Here is an 18,657-nt window from a genome sequence, read left to right on the forward strand (position 1 = left end):
TAAAGAATGGATATTACTCTCAGAAAATGTGCAAAAGCTGTAGCTCTTAAAGAGACCACTTTAATTACTATTAAGCTATTTTTGTAGATTTTTAACATAGGAAAATTAAAGATAATTCAAATCAATTCAATTCAAATCAAACTATATCAGTTATAGAAAGTGCAAAGCAAGATGTGGTATAAAAAAAAACTGACAAAAACTGATAAACCTAATCAATTCTCAAATAGAAGCAAAAATCCTGGGGACAGGGAACTGCCAGCTAAAACATTTGCTATTGATTCTTCGAGAATGTGTATAGGCTTCTTGAAGTGGGAAGAACAGCAGAAAGACAATTTAAAAGTCAATTGCCAACAACTGCTGTGAATAAATAATGATTATCATGGATAAGATAATATAAAAACTATAGTAAGCAAAGTAGGGTAAAGGTCAATTAAAAAACAACAACAACTAAATTCTTACCTTTCATCTTAGAATCAATCAAGGTGGAAGAGAGGGTAAAGACTAGGCAATTGGGCCTGAATGACTTGCCCATGGTCACAAAGCTTTGAAGTATCTGAAGTTAAATTTGAACCCAGGACCTCCCATCTCTAGGCCTGGTTCTCTAAGCCTGGTTCTCTATTCACTAAGCCACCTAGCTGCCCCCCAAAATTGATTTTTGATGATGAAACTCAATTTCATTTTCTTTAAATGTCATTCCAAAAGCAGAGCTAAAAGAAGTACAGGTGAGCTTATAAGATTTGCATTTTTTAACTGATTGTAAAACATCTATAGGAAAAGAATATTTTGGCATTTTTTTCTTTAATTTTCTAGAGATTCTGGAAGACTGTGCCCACTGAGGGAATGATGAACTCTGATTAATATCTTTATATACTGAGAAACAGAGTTTCTCTAGAATTATAGGAATTACCAAATAAAGGTGGATTACTGCACTATCATATCATGAAAGATTAGGAAATATATCCAAGAGATGCTTCACTAGCCTGTAAAATTATCTTATTCAAGCCTTTTGAAAACTTATAGGCAATAATCAAGGTGAAAAATAGACTGTTAGTTAAAGATACACTTAAAATAACCTGATAAAAATGGTTGTTTCATGATGAAGAATTAAATGTGTCAAAATCTTGGGAACTCAAATAAAATTGTAAAAATGATAGCCGCAAAAGGAGGACATATTGCATGTAAAAGGTTTTTTAAATGTAAAAAGTAGTTTATTTTCTGGGTCAATAAATTTAATTATTTTACTTTTTATACTTAATTTGTGCACAGTACAGAGAAATTGATCAGTGAATCAGTCAAGAAAACAAAAACTAGACTTAGGTCAAGATGAAAATATAATCCAAATGATGCCATTTCCTTTCCCCCTTAAATACACTGAACTTTGTAGATTTAAGGGCAATGCTATATTCACTCTGACTTCTGGTGGTCAGATTTTCATGCTTATCTTTGCTTTCTGAAAACAAACAGAAAAGATAGGAAAAAAAAAGTTAGACACCAACATTTCCAAGAAGTTTATTGACAGTGCTTTAAATTTTAAAATATAAATCAAGTGCTCAGTTAGAATCTTCTGTCTTTGGTAACACAAAGCAATTTTCCAAATTCTATAACCCAATACTTCCATCTGTGATCTCATAGACATAGGTACTCCCTCCAATTGAATAGAGGCTGATGCAATGACAGAGACAATGACTGGAGTGCATGTTGTTATCTACCTGGTCTCAACTGTATCACTCTTATTCATTTGCTACCATAAATCCTGCATGAAAAATTTATACATTGCAATGGAGAGTTTTATGTTAGTATAATACTTGAATTATCCATTGCTTAACTTAACTTTTGTTTCTAAATCAAGCCACCTATTTTCCTGATCATAAATTTCTAGAATGATGCTTTTTTCAGCCATTTGTTTCAGGCAGGTCATCATTGGTAATTTTCTAGAATCTACCTAATACTAATGATGTCGCTCTGTTGCCATTTAATTTGCCCAATTTTGATTCTTTAGAGATAACAGTGTTGTAGCTGTAGTGTATTACTAGGAGAACATTAATTGCCATTAAAAATTGCCTTAGGAACATCTCATGATTGCTTAAAGCACAAATTTTCAAAATTTAGTCCAATTTGTTGTACTACTTGCTCAATCTGGGTTCAGTTCATGGCCATTTGCAGTGCCATTCAATGGATTATCCATTAAACTGTATACCATAGTTTGACTAATAAACATTCTTTATCAATTTGCTTTATTTCCATTTGACAAAAAATTGGCCAAACTCTTTTGAACAATTGTGAATTCCATTAAGGAAGATCCTTAATATTCTTGGGCTTCAATATAATGTGTTGCTTAAACAAAGTCACCTGTGGAACTCCTTATGATAAATCTCTTTTCTTTATCTAAATTCCCACAATTTAATTAACAGTTCCCATTCTCCATAACAATTTATTATACAAATGATTTGTCTTCACTACCAGTGAAGAAAATTTGTAAGCTTAATGCTCCCTTCTCTGTTATTAATAATTTGCTACATCACATTATTTAGATGGATCAAGTGGGCAAGATGAAAATCTTAACTTGAATGGTTAAATTCAGGTCATTATCTAACATATGTTAAACAACCATCTTTATAATGCACTCCTGATTCTGAATTTAGTCTTCACAGCCTCAGGCAAAGGACAACACTAGTTGGAATTTCCCATTTTTCTCCCCATCCCAATGAAATTAATTGAATTGCAACATTTACTCTAACTTCAAAGAGAAGTCTGGAGAAAGTTTGAGAAATGGTTTCCCTTTTGTCATTAGTCTCATCTTCTTTTTCAGTTTGAAGATTCTGAACACCCTTGCTCCAGCTCAGTCACAGCATTCTATCTCTGAGCAATTGCATGACATAAACAAGAGACTCACAACTGATATCAGCATAAAGGGAAAAGATTCAGTTGACTTGTATGTGTAGTGTCATGTGTATTTTAAAAACAAGTTCTGAAAGCCATACGTCATAAACAGAAGATGCTATATACTTACAATTCCAGAATCATGTTTCGGCTTTATTTTATACAGAGATTTTTCTTTTTTCTGCCGACACACTTCCTCTGCTTCTTTTACTCTAAAGAGGGAGAGAACACATTTTGAAACACAAGCTGAAGAACATAAACAATTCCTGGTATATAGCAAGTGAGAACTTTATAGCCAGTAAAAGCTTCAGAGAGGAGCTTCTAATCCATATCCCAATGATATGAAGGAAAGCTTTGCAAAATGGTGTCTTAAAAGAAATAAAGACAAACTCCAAAGTCTCCTTTTGGAGACCACATGATGGCAGGAGAATGACCATTCCTTCTGCAAGCCTCGACTGGCAAAGAGTAAGCTCAGGCAGATCCTGCCAGATTAGGAATTGGGATAAAATCAGCTTTTGCTTTTTACCCTATTTTTAAAACTTCATTTTCTGAAGAAACAATCTGAAGAAAACAGTCTTGGAAGGTTTTTATCAAGAAGTTTCTTAGTTTTTCTCATTTGTGAACTAATAAAGGAATGTGAAGAAAAATTCAAATTTTAGACTCACTTATTGATTCCCTTTCAAATTCACACTTTTAGGATGTCTTTTTGTTTATGGAAATAGGAAAAATATCCCTTATGTTGGAGAACAGAAGAAACTAACTTGTTGAATGATTAGTGTGTGAATATGGCCAACTTACTCACTGTAGGCCTTAATTTCCTCATCGATCATATATAAAGATTGATCTAGATAATCTCTAACATTCCAGGCCTTGATACTCAAATGATCTATGAGTCTGTAAAGCTACTTTATGTTAAAAAGATCATTTTTCCTTTTAGAACTGTGCATACTGTTTTCCTGGAAAAATAATAACAACAAAAAAGGCAGGCACTTACATCTTAACCAAACCCTTTTATGTAGCTCTTGACGACCAATTTATCCAAGAGAAATGTATAATAAATATACTTTTCAAATCCTGTTTGTGGCAAAGTTCTGATGAAGGAATTCATCTTATACACAGTGAATGAAACATTTACTTTTTACAATTGAATGAAACAAATGCAGTCCAATATCAGTGGCAACAAGATTAATGATACAGTATACATTAAAGCATGACAAATGAAAGCAATTCCTTTGGACATAAAAAGCCTGCTGGGGTTGATCTTGTTAGTAATTCCAGAAAATGATGACAATTTAGAAGACAGTCCATTGTTGTTACTTTTATTACTTTCTACCCAAGCAATAAATTGTCTTTAATCCTCCCTCTAAACATTTGCAGAAGGAAAAAAAAGTTTCTTTATACCAAGCTAATGATTGCAGAGACCACATTTCCCCCCGAAATAGCTACCAGTAAATTTAAGTTGAAGTATTTGGATGGGACATTAAGAAAGAACTTTTTGTGCACTTAGTCAAAATCCTCTATATCTCTCTATTAAATTCACTTTGACTGTCTTTTAAAACATTTTTTTACAAATTCTGTTGGGATTTAAAATATATCTTACAAGTTTTTAAATAATTAAAAATCCAATTTTTCTGCCTTTTTAATTCTCTAGAAATAGGACTATGAATAGTTGAATATGATAAAGACTTTTTTTGTTTCATGATAAATTAAAAAATTATATTTAAATTTGTAGGGAAAGGCATTGATGTTCAGATCAATTAATTAGTTTTTAATAAGAAATATAAAAGAGAAATAGTCAATAACCTGAAGAAGCTTACATTTTAAACATAAACAAATTTTTAGATGAATAATTAATGTGCTGTCACTCAAAAATTAAAGTTGATTAGGAAGAGGACTAGGAAAAGTCAAAGGTTTACAAAATGGAGTATACAGAATTCAGATGTATGAGTGCCACCAAGAAAGTAAAGGCAGAATGTATTTTGGGGAGGGTAAAATTACTTGTCTAATGTACTCTTTGAGGTTTTTGTAGAATATCCAAATGGAGATGGGCATACGGAGCTCAGAAGAGAGGTAAGGAATGATATTTGGATGACAACTTCTTAGGTTAGACCTGATGCCCTAGGTATGAATGACATTTCTAAGGGAGAGATTGTAAAGAAAGAAGAGGAACAAAAATATCAAGATTTCAGAGAATAGATGAGGAATCACACAACCTAGCACATGGTAAGTACTTAATAAATGCCGGTCCATTGGTGAACTAATATTTGATTGACTGAGTAAAGGAGATAAGTAAAGAATAGTATGAGAAAAACTAGGAGACTGGGACATCTTAGATCCTAGAGTAGAAGGAATTGTCCCTAAAGGGCCAAGTGCTGTATTGAGTTAAAGAAAGATGTGGGTTGAAAAACAATATCTTTGGATTAGACGATTAGAAGTGATTGGCAACCTTTGAACATTTTTAGCAGAGTGATCAAAAGTCAGATTCCAAGAGCCCAAGACAAGGTTGGGTAAGAATTGAAAGGAAGTTTCAGTTATAGAAAATATTTTCAGGAAGTTTAGCATGGATAGGGAAGAAGAGATTGTGGCTAATTTTCTCAAAATCTGTGATCCTATTTGAATATTATCATTTTAAATATATAAAAAAGGAACAAATTAAAAAAAAACATTTAAAGCTGGCTCCTATTATTTGTCTCATTCTTGGCATTCAAAAGCTCCAATTATTAATTGCCCAATATTTAATTGGATTGGTTTTCATCCAAAAGCAATTCTTCAAATTTCTTATCTGTATGGTGAAATCAGGCCGAGTTCTCTAAAATAAATTTAACAACAGAGCAAATGACTCAAATGTATCAAGGCAACATATAACAAGAAGTGAAATTTGTATTGGGACTGAAGAAGCCTAAAAGGTCAAAGATGTTACTTCAAATATGTGCTTGTAGAAGATAAACACAGCAAAAGTCAGCATTTTTGTTCTAGTAAAATGAAGTAAAGATTATAATAAGGAGCTATAATCACAGAAGATCAGAAAAACGATACAGTTATATTTTATAAATAAAGATAAGATATTTCAGTATACCACTTGATTTGAAATACCAGAACTAGAGGGAGAGGTAACATAGAAGGCAAAAAGTGTGCATGATAAAAGTAAAAAATAAACAATAAACCAAACAAAAAGAAAACCCCTTTCCTTGATCAATGCCTAAGCTTAGATTTTCAGCAGGTATAGGTCAACCATCCATCACCTCATCCTTCCCAAGGAAATATTTGTAAAAGAAAGCCCATTTCTCCTTCAGAGACAGGACTGAGATGAAGGAAAGGAACCAGAGGCTAAGTACCCTATAAACAATGTCAACCAAATTAATCTCTTCCTAAATGGTAAAGTCAAGATCAGATATCTGTATTTTGTGCACTCATTTTTCTATTTAAATCAACAGTATTTATTTTAAAAACTAGAATGTACAAGGTTCTGAAATTATACACATGTGTGTGTGTGTGTGTGTGTGTGTATATATATATATATATAGGGAGAGAGAGAAACTGTACACACACACACACACACACACACACACACACATATATATATATATATATTCTCTGCCCTTAAAATGCTGACATTCTATTAAAGGATTATGCATATACACAGAAAAACATATATAAAAGTAGGCATGCATGTAAATAATTTTTTTTTATTTGTATAGGGAGATAGAGAAGAACATTAGCTAGTGGTGGAATATGGAAAGGTTTACCGAGGGAGAAAATAGCACCTGAGTTAAGCATTAAGAGGAGGTAGAGATTCCAAGAGATCTAGGTAAGAAGAGATATTTTATGTGTGGATGCAACCTGCCTCAAAGTGGGAGAACAAATGCTATATACAAAGCAGTTACATATGCAAATCCCAGAAGTACTAGGAGCTGGTGGTAGGAGGTAGGCTCTGGGAGAAGGGTAGCAGGTAAAGATACAGGATCCAGTGTCAGGAGGCAGAGTCTGGGCTTTGGTGGCAGGGAACATCAGCAGGTAACAGACAGAGATATTGTCCCTAGCAACAGCAGATAGCAAAAAGTAGGCAGAAATGTATTTCCCAGAAACAGCAGATACTGAAGAGAATTCCAGAGGCAGTGGCAGAAAAGTGGCTCCTGGCACATGCAGTGGCAAAAAGAAGTTCCTCTGAAGACCATTGCTTGTTTAAGGTGACACTGATTGGTCCCACTGCCTTTCCCACTAGCTGCTCTGTTTGGTTTCTTCTCTAATTTCCAGGCTTCCCTCCAGATAAGCCAGAAATCCCATCATCATAAAAACTGATTCAACTTTGGTACTCAGTACTTCCTCAATATCGTCCACTTGCTTCTTCTCTCTCATCAGGGGTTTGGAGGACAGAGCAAAAAACTCTCACAGCTTCCTTCTATTCAGGATTTAGAAAGTCCAGCTATCTCTTCCTTTCCCATCAGGTGCTATATTTTGTTTCAACTCCACTAAAATCATTTCCCCCAGCTGAGTACTTTCTGGCTCCCCCTCTTCCTTCTTCTTAGTCTCCATTTATGTATCATCCTCTCCCATTGGATTGTAATCTCTTTGTGGGTTGGGGACTAACTTTTTCTTATTCATATCCCTAGTGCTTAGTACAGTGCCTGTCTGTTCAATACTCAGTGGTCTTCCCTCCTTCCACACAGTGTTTAGCGCATCATCAATGCTTAGTTCTCTCTATGGACAGGAAATAACATGTATATGTAAGTCACTCCTAAGTCAGTTTTCTATATACAATTAGACAGAGTAAATATCAATATTTTTACAGATAGAAGAAAAAAGGTGAGGAAAAGTGACTATCAAACAGTTTAAAACTTTCTTTAAACTTTTAATTTAGTTATATTCTTTTCTACTGGTCTAACACATACTACCAGGCAATTGAATAGCGTTATTTTAACATTACTATGATAAATGAAATCAGAAGAAAGAAGAAAGTGATATTTAAAAGAAAGGATGATTCACAGGTTCTCCTTAGAGAGGCAAAGAAAGTCATTCCTAGAACTGGCTTAATGATTTGCCCCAGACCAACAAGAAACATATCTCAGGGTCCATTATAAATATTTGCAAAATGATCCAGGACAATTCTGAGGGACTTATGAGAAAGAATTTCATTCACATCGAGAGAAAGAACTGTGGGAGTAGAAACCCAGAAGACAAACAATTGCTAGATCACATGGTTTGATGGGGATATGGTTGGGGGTGTGTACTTTAAATGATCACTCTATTGCAAATAGTAATAATATGGAAATAGGTTTGGAACAATGATACATATAAAACCCAATGGCATTGCTTGTTGGCTTTGGGAAGGGGAAAAGGGGAGGAAAAGAACATGAATCATGCAACCATGGAAAAATATTCTAAATTAACTAAATTAATTAATTAGCCTAAATAAATATTTGTGAAAAGACCACCATAAAATTAATTAGTTTATTTCCCAACTATTGTTTCAGAGAATAAAAAGTTAGAGAAATTCCACAAAGAACTTGATAAGAGCCTTCAAATTACTTTACCATACATTTTGGTACTTGGTATCTTCAATGGAAAACATGGGTAAAGGCAAGAATGGCAGAAATGTATTAGAAAATGTTTGTCATTCTCGATCACTGAGAGACTACCACTACTATTAGAAAATGTGGATCAAAAACAAGGAATGAGAGGCTGAAGACTTGTAGATTACACAGAATAATCACATCTATACTTCAGCAATACTTTCTTTAAGAGAAGAATGAGAAGGCACAAGATGTAATTAGAATAAGAATTCAAAAATGAAAATTATCATATTTTCATAGATAAGAAATGACTCATTAATGATGTGGAAGTCTGTTATAGCCACAGCACTGATCTGTTTGAGTAAGGATCAAGGTGTAAGACATAATTAAAATGAACAAAATATGATATACAATGATAACATCCCTTACTGGTTACTCTCAATTTATACTCATACACATGGGTTGATTCTCCAAAGGGCAGGTGCTATACTGAGGTTCAATGAAAAGCAACGGATACTCATTTTAAGTGAATCTTTACTGGTATTTTCTCACTTAACAACCAGAAAGTAGACACAATTAGTTCAAAGCAAAGGCATTTATTAAGATGTCCCAGTAAGGAGATGAGCTAAAAATATTCCACTCATGATACTGAGAAGCAATCTCTTACTAATACACAGAGCATCTGTGGAGAGAATCAGCATGAACTTACAAGCACATGTGTGTTATGACACTTAACCAAGGCTATTCACCCCTCTAGTATTGCTGAGCCTTGAAAAAAATTTCCCTACTGTAGAGTTGTCACAAAACTCCCTCTGGGATGCAATGCCTTGGCTATGTGGATAACTTAGGTGGGTTTTCAAAGGCCTGCTCCTCTCTACAGCTCAGTTATTAAATGCTGATGCTTACTGTCTTTTCAGTCCATAGCTGGCTTTTGTTGCTATGAGGGCTCACATTTGTTTAAGCTGGAATTTGAGCAACTGCCTCTCTATATAGAGTATGTTTCCACTCTTTGCAACTCTGCTTCAAATTTTCTAAAACTGATTCTTCACCTGTTGGATACAGTGACCTTTCTCTGGTAAAGTAGTTTTGTTTCTAGAAACCATGGCTTCTGTGTTTGGAGAGGTACCAAAAGGGAGAGTGGGACTGTGAATTGACTTTCTAACTGACTCTTGAACTTTGTTTTTAGAAATTAACAATTTAAAGCTCTGAAAGTTTAGTTATGATCTTTTATTTTGCCTTTCTAATGACATTGCTCATTAGTGATTCAGAAACATGTTCATATTTTATAAGGGGATAGAAGGATGATTACCACCTTGTTGACACATTTTAACCTTATTAGCTATGACTACATCCAATATCAACTGAGTTGCAGGATAGTGTACCTCCTTTATATTTCCCCTAGTTACACATTTGATATCCCCATCAAATCAACTGAGGTGCTTTTTGGAACAGTGAAACAATTCCAAAAGGGCCTTCAAATTATCATTTACCTATGTGTATAAAGTGGATCTGAGAAGTGTACTCATTTCTGAATTCATGGTTATACAATTTCAAGAATCAGACATCATTTTGCAAACTACCTATATATTGCATCCTCTCTTGCAAAATCCTATTGAAAGCCAGATTGTTCAGAAAATATAAAAGGAAAACAAAATAAAATCTCTCCTCTCTGAGGGAAACCTATAGGGCTCCCAGAAGATGTGGAGATCTCCCCACAAAAATTAGAATTGAAGAATAAACTAGAAGTTGCTTCTTCATAGCCTTCTAGTAAGAAATAACTGGATGAAGATTCCTCTGGCGCCCAAGAAACACATACAGCACCTGAAATTTCTTCAGACATCTGCAGCATATATATATATATATATATGTATGTATATATATATGCACATCTATATGATATATATATGATTAACATGTAAAAATGTATCTTAAATACATTAGATTCCATTATACCAGGAATATATCTTTTTCTCAGCTATTTTCTCTCTGTTAGGATTCTCCCTGTAAAGTGTCTCTTTGCTTTACTAGTAATTATATGTCCATATGGGCATTCTCAGAAATACTTATGTTAGGCTTGTCTCAGTTTTCTTCTTGTTAATTTTTCCCCTATGATTCCATTATCTAGTTTTCTTAAAATTCAAGAACAAATACAAGATCATTGTAGAAATGATGGTATGGGGTCATCATCAGATCAGAGATGAAGGGTATGTTTTTTTAAAGCTGTCATTTATTACTTTTAGCTTAGTTCTGATGGAATGCTTTCATTTCTGAAGTTTATAGAATTAATAAGAGGGGATTCCTTTCATGTACTGGCTAGACCAAATGACTGCTGAGCTTTCTTCAATTCCTCAAATACTATGCATTTTTTACTATGATTTTAACTCACTACATAGAATTTTAATTCTGATTTTGCTATCCTCAGTAAAATAAAACTTTGGGAAGAAAGAAGAACTTGAACTTTTAAAAAAAACAAAAAAATTTATCTTTAAAAATCAAGGGATTTTAATAGTACAAATTGGTGATATTTTTATGTCAACGAATGAAGAGCAGATAGATTAGATTTACCTTAAATTATCAAGTATTTACCCCATAAGAAGTTAAAGTCCATTATAAACTTGATATGTTTGCTATTAGAATGTTAAATGTTATGCTATCATCCCTATAAAATATTTAACCTTCTCTAAGATATTTCTCTACTTCAGTGCAGGCTATGAAAATTAGACAATAAAAAAACTAAAATTATTCATTTATATGTCTTAAAAGGTGAAAAGAGAACTTCAGAATTCTTAGTTCTCAGTCATCTCTGTAGGCCTAATTCTGAGTGCATTTTAACTTCTTGGCCACTTTGCTGATTCTCCTATCTGGCAAGCTGTTTATAATCTCTCCTCATTGTCCAAAAAGGGTATAGTTATGCAAAGAAAATTAGTCTGCTATGAACCAAAAAAGTATGTTATTTGGAAGGTTGCAAGGAAAATTAGTGTAAAGGTATATGTAAGACATAGTATATGCATATTATAATCTGAAAATAAATATGTATATAAGCATAAATACGAATTTTATTGTTTTTCAGTTGTTTCAGTTGTGTCTGATTCTTTGTGATGACATTTTTTAGGTCTACTTGGAAAGATAGTAGAGTGATTTGTCATTTCCCTCTCCAGCACACTTTACATATGGGGAAACTGAGGCAAACAGGATTAAGTGATTTGTGCAGGGTCACATAGTTAATAAATGTCTAAGGACAGATTTGAAAGGAAAATGAGACTTGCTGACTCCAGTCCTGGGACTCTATCTACTGTGCCACCTAGTTACCACATACATATAATATACATCAATCTATCTATCCATCCCTATACATTATCTATCTATCCATCTCAGATTATCTCTCCCATGACACATATAACTAATAGATTAATAGTTTCTTCAGGGAAAACACTGTCTAGCATAATTATTTACCAATATCTGCTTGAATGAATCAAGATTAAATAGCTATACTGTTACAAAGTGCAAGCAAAACTCATAGTCAAATGAAGCTTGTCATTTAAAAAGTAATATAGTTCATATATTAAACATAACGCCCATTGTTTTATATTTCAATTTTGAAAAATGAAATGAATTTTAAAACTGCTACATATTTAAATGCATAATCTTTTAATGCTTTTTGGACACAATCTATATTATCTTTTTTGAGCTTCACTATTATAGGTATTACCATTATCACCAATTAATAGCTAAGAAACTGAGGCTCAGAAAGAATATATTGATTCATTCATAAACACTGAACCAGATATTAGATTAGATATTGAAACTAGATAGAAGATTTGAACCAGGTCTTTTTAACTCTAAATCCTATACACTAAGTCCTATGTCATACTGCTTTCCCAAATGGGCTTTGTTGGTCTTTCATTTTCAAAGAGGACCAATTATATCATGGGATGATGTCTTGACTCATTTGTTAATTGGATTTAAGTGAGGCAGAGTTGCTTAAAGTCACCAGCATCACTCTTTCTTCCAGAGTCATTAAATTCTAGTGGCAAGACAAAAGTTAAGATGACTAGCAATGATCCAGTGTGCAGTGACTTCTTGACTTCTTCAATATTTAACCAAGCTTTTACTGCTTCACTGTGCCTGCTTCAGTCACTTTCATGGCTATTGGAACAAATTGTTCTCACCTGCCACTGCTGCCAGGGGAAGTCTTCACATGTCTGGGGTAGATATCTGACTGATTCACTGATGGAGTCACAGTGCTTGCCAAGATGGTTTGCTAGGCTAGGATGTGACTTAGTGAATGCTATAGTTTTCTGGAGCTATATTATATTATAATTTTTCTGAGGAAAACAAAAGAGGACTCAGCAATCCCTTTTACCAGAGGTACTAGTCTTCCCCAAATACCCCAATAGACTCTCACATGGGCTTTGAAAGGATTAGAAAGATTTAAAGATAGTTGGGGGATGGGAATTCCTGATTCCAGAGAGATTATATAGGAGATATATAGGAATGATACAGAATATTATTCTATAATGTCTGAAAATGTAAAAGAGACAACTGATCAAATAATCAAGGTCTTATTTAGTCATTTATCTAGTCAGTATTATCAATTCCACATTTGTAAAGATAAAGATGAAGATGTTTGTCTGAGTTTCAAAATTTTATCTTATCTATTTTGATGTAAATCTTTCTCAAATATATCATCTACTTTCCTAGCTTCTTGAAAGGAGGAATTACACATAATTTAATCAATCCTTGATGACTTATCTTTATGAGCTTTCCTTAAAGTATTGTGCTCTAATTCCTTCAGGAGCTACTCCAACATTATTCTGTTTAGCAAGTACTAATACTGAAGCTGGATTGCATTGATAGTTTTGTTCTTGATCTTACATTTTACTTTTTCACATATTGATTACAAGCTATATATCAGCTCTCAAAACTTATTGCTATTAGTAACTTTTTCTAATGTAATTGTTTTATTCCATTTCCTTCTATCATCCTGTACTCCCTTTTCCCTATAGTGTTCCTTTTTACATTTTAAATTTATGCCAGCTGGGACAACATATAACAATAATCACTAAACTGGTTTAAAATGCATGCTAAATAAGAGTTTAGGCAATAATAACATGCACAGTAGGCCTTTAATAGATGTTTTCTGAACTGAATTGAGAGGACTCTCCTCTCCAGAATAAAGTACGTGAATTTCAACTATCTCAAGATGCTTTTCTTCACTGCTAGTGGGCTGGTAATGTAAATCTGCCTTGCAGACAAGGGGAAATTACTATAAATCTAGCTATCATGGTCAGTCTTCCAACATATTTATACAGAAGTGGCATCCATAAAGATAGGAAGCTATACAGATATGAATTTAAAATCTTGAAATCAAAGTTCACCAAGGTCAGGAAATATAATTCTACTCTTGGTCAGGCAGACGTTTATTATTCAATAAAACTTTCTGGCCATTTAGGACTGCTGTGATACTATTTGGTGGGGAGCAAGCCATACAATTAATCATTAAGTTGACTTGACATTCTATCCTTCAGACAAGCGATCATCAAGAAAGAACCACAAAGTCTTCAATTGTTTACTATGAACAATAAGCCTGATTTTTTTAAAGATCATACACATACATATGCTACCCCCTCCATTTTATGTATAACTCAAGAGACAATAGAATACTTTTAATATTTTTGTACTTAATACTTTTAATATTTTTGTACTTTTCTTTTCTGCTAAAAATATGCCCAAGAAGAAATGGCTTCATCTAATTTGGGGGAATGGTAGCATAAGAAAGTAAGTTTATCAAGTGGAGAAATATCACTTCCTGATGGTTGGTGATTTTTTAAAAAATAATTGAATAACATAAAATTGAAAAGAACAAAAGTCAGCATCACCATAGTTTTGACTAAAACTAGAATAATTTGAGTGTTTGGTTCTTTATCTTTGGTATGTTACAGAGCAAACCAAAAATTCTCAAATTCCATTCTTAGTATCGTTTGCAGTAAGGGTTAATCTAAACAAAGGGAACACATTCTTGTTTCTGTCCTAATAAAGTTGTGTTTTTTTTCCTCTGCACTTTCCCTCCCTACCCCCAAACTCATTTATTGTCAGGCAAACATACACAAAATGTTCAGCATGATTAACTTTAAGGACAGTTTGCAAGATGAATAAGGGAGATACACTTTGGCACAGATACAGGAAAAAGAAACCAGACATCCTTGCAGCCTGCAGGCAGAATAATTTTTATCTACCTTCTATACCAAATGCCAGGCTGCCCACAGCCTTATCAAAACAGCAGATATCCTCCCTCAACATTCAGCCTGATTACAATGGCCACTTTTTAAACTACTAAACATTTAATTATTTTGCCTAAATATGAATCCATATCAGAAAAATGTATTTCCTAATGACTTTTTCTGTGTTTGGTAGAAAAGGCTTAACACATCATTGAGTCTACACACCTAGGAAAAATTTAAACTGCAGAGCTGAAGTGGATTGCACACACACTCCATGTTCTGGAATAGTAGTAGTGATACTAATGGTCCCTTCTAGCATAAGCTAAGAGTAGACACTATTATCACTACCAGCTGACAAGGCACTTTTGTGAAAGCTAACACCATCCTGTCTGTCTATGAATTTGAAATTCTGAAACTGAAAAATGGTGGGGGGGGGAGATGAGAAACAAAGTGAATAAAGTCAGAGGCGTATTTGAGTTTTCTATCTACATTTTTTATTATCTAACAAAGGTGTTAGAGATCTGTAAGATGAGAAAGGGCTCATTGGAAATTGATTCAGCTTAGCCAGAAATATAATGAAAAGACAACCGAAGTTGTTTTACTTTTCTTTTCTTTTCTTTTCTTTTCTTTTCTTTTCTTTTCTTTTCTCTTCTTTTCTTTAATACAGGGAATTAGAAGCATTTTCTTCTAACATTTTGTGACTGGTTAAAACTTTCTGAATTGTAGCTGATATTTCAAATCTCATCAGTGAAGGTGTAGACCATTTGTTCAAGAGACACATATGATCATTTAAAAAGATTACAAATAGAAATCTAATTTAATGAAATAAGGTTCAGAGACAAGCAAAACCCTCAACACTACATGTGTTCTATAAGCACCAAAGTAAGGAGTAAGATGTGATTCGGTAAGGAGTAGCAAATGGTAGGAAAGACAGTATAATATAGTATGGCATAGGATAGGATATATACACTTAAAAAAACAATTATCTTCTGTCTTAAAATTCATACTATCACTGGGACCTCCAGGAGCTGAGCCAAGATGGTAGAGTAAATCAGAGTCACTTCAGAGAGATGAAAGTGATGCAAGGAGAAAGGAAAGTGATGCAAGAAGCATTATTGGACTACCTTATAGCCTTGATCAAGAAAAAAAAAAACAAAAACAAAAAACATGGACATCCTATTTCAAGAAATTACCAAAGATTACTGCCCAGAGATTCTTGAAAAAGAAAATAAAATTGAAATGTGAAAGAATTCATGTATTTTTGAATCATCTAGCAAGTATTTAATAAACACTCATTGAGTTGAATTCAGGAACTATATTGATACAAATATATTGTCCTGATCAAGAACAGTAATAGTTTGATTGTACATTGTGCTGGTCAGATAGTACCTAAAATAATATATATAGTTTGTGCTGCTATACTTTAAATACCAGCACTGAAAAGCTTGATGCAATGGGATGGGCTATGTTGAGAAGCAGTGAGAGTATGAGCAGAGGTCAAAGGATTATTTCTTTGGGATGTTGGAGAAATGCTGAAGTTATTTGTTCCACTGAAGAGGAGTCTAAATTAAATGATGCCTAATGTTTCTTCTAAATTTCAAATATTAAAGTATTTTGTTAAAAATTAAAAATCCTGTAACACTGATTCTGACTGAGAAAGGAAGAGGATAACCTCAGTTTTCTAGTTAGAAATTTAAATGAACAGTATGGCACCTGAAATAATTTAAGAGATCTTAGTATTTTGATGTAGATTTCTAACTTATTTCAATGATTAAATTAAATGAATTATGTCTTCCTTCCTTCCAGAGGTAGGCACCTTGAGGGCAGGGACTGTTTTTTTTTTCTATTATGTCTTTGTTTCCCTAGTGAATGCTTTATTCATAGTAGGTTCTTACAATACACTTGAACACTGATTCCTTTCATTTGGCTTTAGATCATGACTGATATTTTCTAAATATGAGAACTTTAGGGAAACAAAGGAGGTTTTAAAACCTAGAACTATATTTATGATCATAATAGACACATTGCTATAAAACATAATCCCATTAGGAAACTTACAGGAATTGAGGGAGACTTAAGTAGAACCAAGAAAATGATACACACGATGAGCATAACAATGGAAGAGGAAGGAAATAAAGTAATACTGTATAATTATGATTACCAAGTTTGTCCTAAAAGAAGACTTAAGAACCCATATCTCTTTGAAGAACTGACAAACTATGGAAGTAGAATATTGTATATATGGAAAATGTATTAGTTTTGCTGAATTTCTTACTCTCTCTCTGTTCATTTTCTCTTTTATAGCTCCAAGGAATAGCTCACTAGGTAAGAGAAAGAGGATATGTATTTACATAAATGGAGATGATATAAAAAAATAAAATATATAAATAATTCAAATACATGTTATAATCACTTTGCCCTTAATATTTATTCATTAAATTGAATTTAGATTCAGGAGACTTTCTTCTAAGTGCTGAAATTGATCTTCAGACATGATCAAATCCCCATAAGAATGATGAACATTGAATTTACCTTAGACCTGATGCAAGTAGTAAAACAAAATTCATAGGTTCTTCAGTTATACAATAATATAGCTGCTCTGGCCTTAAAACTGTTCACTGGCCACACAAGATGGTCAAAATAACTGTAAAATCATATTTGACAACAAAATTCATTTTTTATTAAGGGAGAATAGTTTTGTTTGCTACATTTGACATTTTGCAGGCAAACATATTTTTACAATTACCACCTGCATTGAAATCTTTTCAGGAACTCAGTGTTTCTTGGCATATGCTTTAGTAAAGGTTTTGGTTATTGTTATTAAAATATGAAGTTAAGATCTGTTGGTGCTTATATTATGTTTTTTGTTTAGATACTGTTCTAGTATGAGTGCCATGTCTAGATAACATATTTTCTTTTCTTTGGAGATAATTTATTTAGTAATGCTTGAAAGCTGATATGGGAATGGTTTTGAAAGGACTTTGCAAAAACACCTTATCCATAAAATCTATAAATAATTATAACTTTGCCATACATATACATGAAATGATCTAGAATAATTGAGTCTCTTATGAAAGAAGGGAAATAGCTCAAATGCCCCTTAAGTACCATGGTTTCAATAAGCATTTTTCACCAAATTTTCATCATTTTCCTTATTTTCATTCATTCTCAATTTTTAAAAAAAGTATAAAGCTACAGAATCCTAAAAGAAAAAGGATTTTAGAGATAACTTAATCCATTTCCTTTTGGAAGGAACAATCTCCTCTCCAGTAATATTACTAAGTGGTAAAAAGTTGCCTTAACTATAGTTCTACTTCTTATGGTACAAACTGATTTGGAAAAGCAGACATAACACCAGGGCATATTTTATTGCTCTGAAATTTAAAACACAGATGGAATGCCTTTGTACAAGATTTAGATGACAACTGTAGTTTGGTATCTGTCACAGTTATATTTCACTGTCTCTTACAATGTAGCAGCTTTTAATGGTAAATATGCAGTTACAGGAAAGAGAATAAAATGATAATCAGAGTATTATCTGAGCTAGACAATAAGCTCTTTGGGGCCAGGGAACTTAAAATCTACTCTTTTGTGATTCCAATAATATCTAACATGGAACACAAGAGTAGTTCCTAAATAGAAAGGGATTATCCTGCTTTTTATGTTCTTATCCTATAGAAACAGTGATAACACTAAAGTCAGAATATGAAAAGTATCAGTGGTAGGAGACTCCGTCACCCCAAATAAAAGGAAATGGAATTATCCACCTGTTCCATTTTTGCCCAAACTATGGCTATGACTATTGTCTACCACACCAGACTCACCAATTCTTAGATAAAGAAGCCAGGAAAGAAGTAGTAGACAAAAGTTGTAACACTATTTTGGAAAAGTTTTCACTCCAATAGAAATAGTGAAATGAAAAATTCCTCTCCACCAAAATCAAGGATATTCTTCCTTTATTCTCCCATACTATTCTCAAGTACTAACTGAAACCAATTCACTATAATTTATGAGGGTAGTTGTTAATGATATTACAATTTATTGTA

The 18,657-nt window shown here is 33.2% G+C and overlaps 1 protein-coding gene across 4 annotated transcripts in view; it reads right to left on the reverse strand.

Annotated features, from left to right (window-relative positions):
• Window positions 1-1,186: 1,186 nt before the first annotated feature.
• FMN2 (formin 2) overlaps window positions 1,187-18,657 on the reverse strand; it is a 473,310-nt gene continuing 455,839 nt past the window's right edge. For all 4 annotated transcript variants that reach the window (XM_056816081.1, XM_056816082.1, XM_056816079.1 and 1 more), the window contains 2 exons: window positions 3,011-3,092; window positions 1,187-1,450 (listed from right to left, as the gene is read on the reverse strand). In XM_056816081.1, the coding sequence (XP_056672059.1) occupies window positions 1,424-1,450; window positions 3,011-3,092 (109 nt within the window). In that variant the 3' untranslated portion in view covers window positions 1,187-1,423. The remainder of the gene's footprint in view (window positions 1,451-3,010; window positions 3,093-18,657) is intronic.

Source organism: Monodelphis domestica, chromosome 2 (genome assembly GCF_027887165.1).
Source record: "Monodelphis domestica isolate mMonDom1 chromosome 2, mMonDom1.pri, whole genome shotgun sequence".
In the NCBI taxonomy this organism is placed as follows: Eukaryota; Metazoa; Chordata; class Mammalia; order Didelphimorphia; family Didelphidae; genus Monodelphis; species Monodelphis domestica.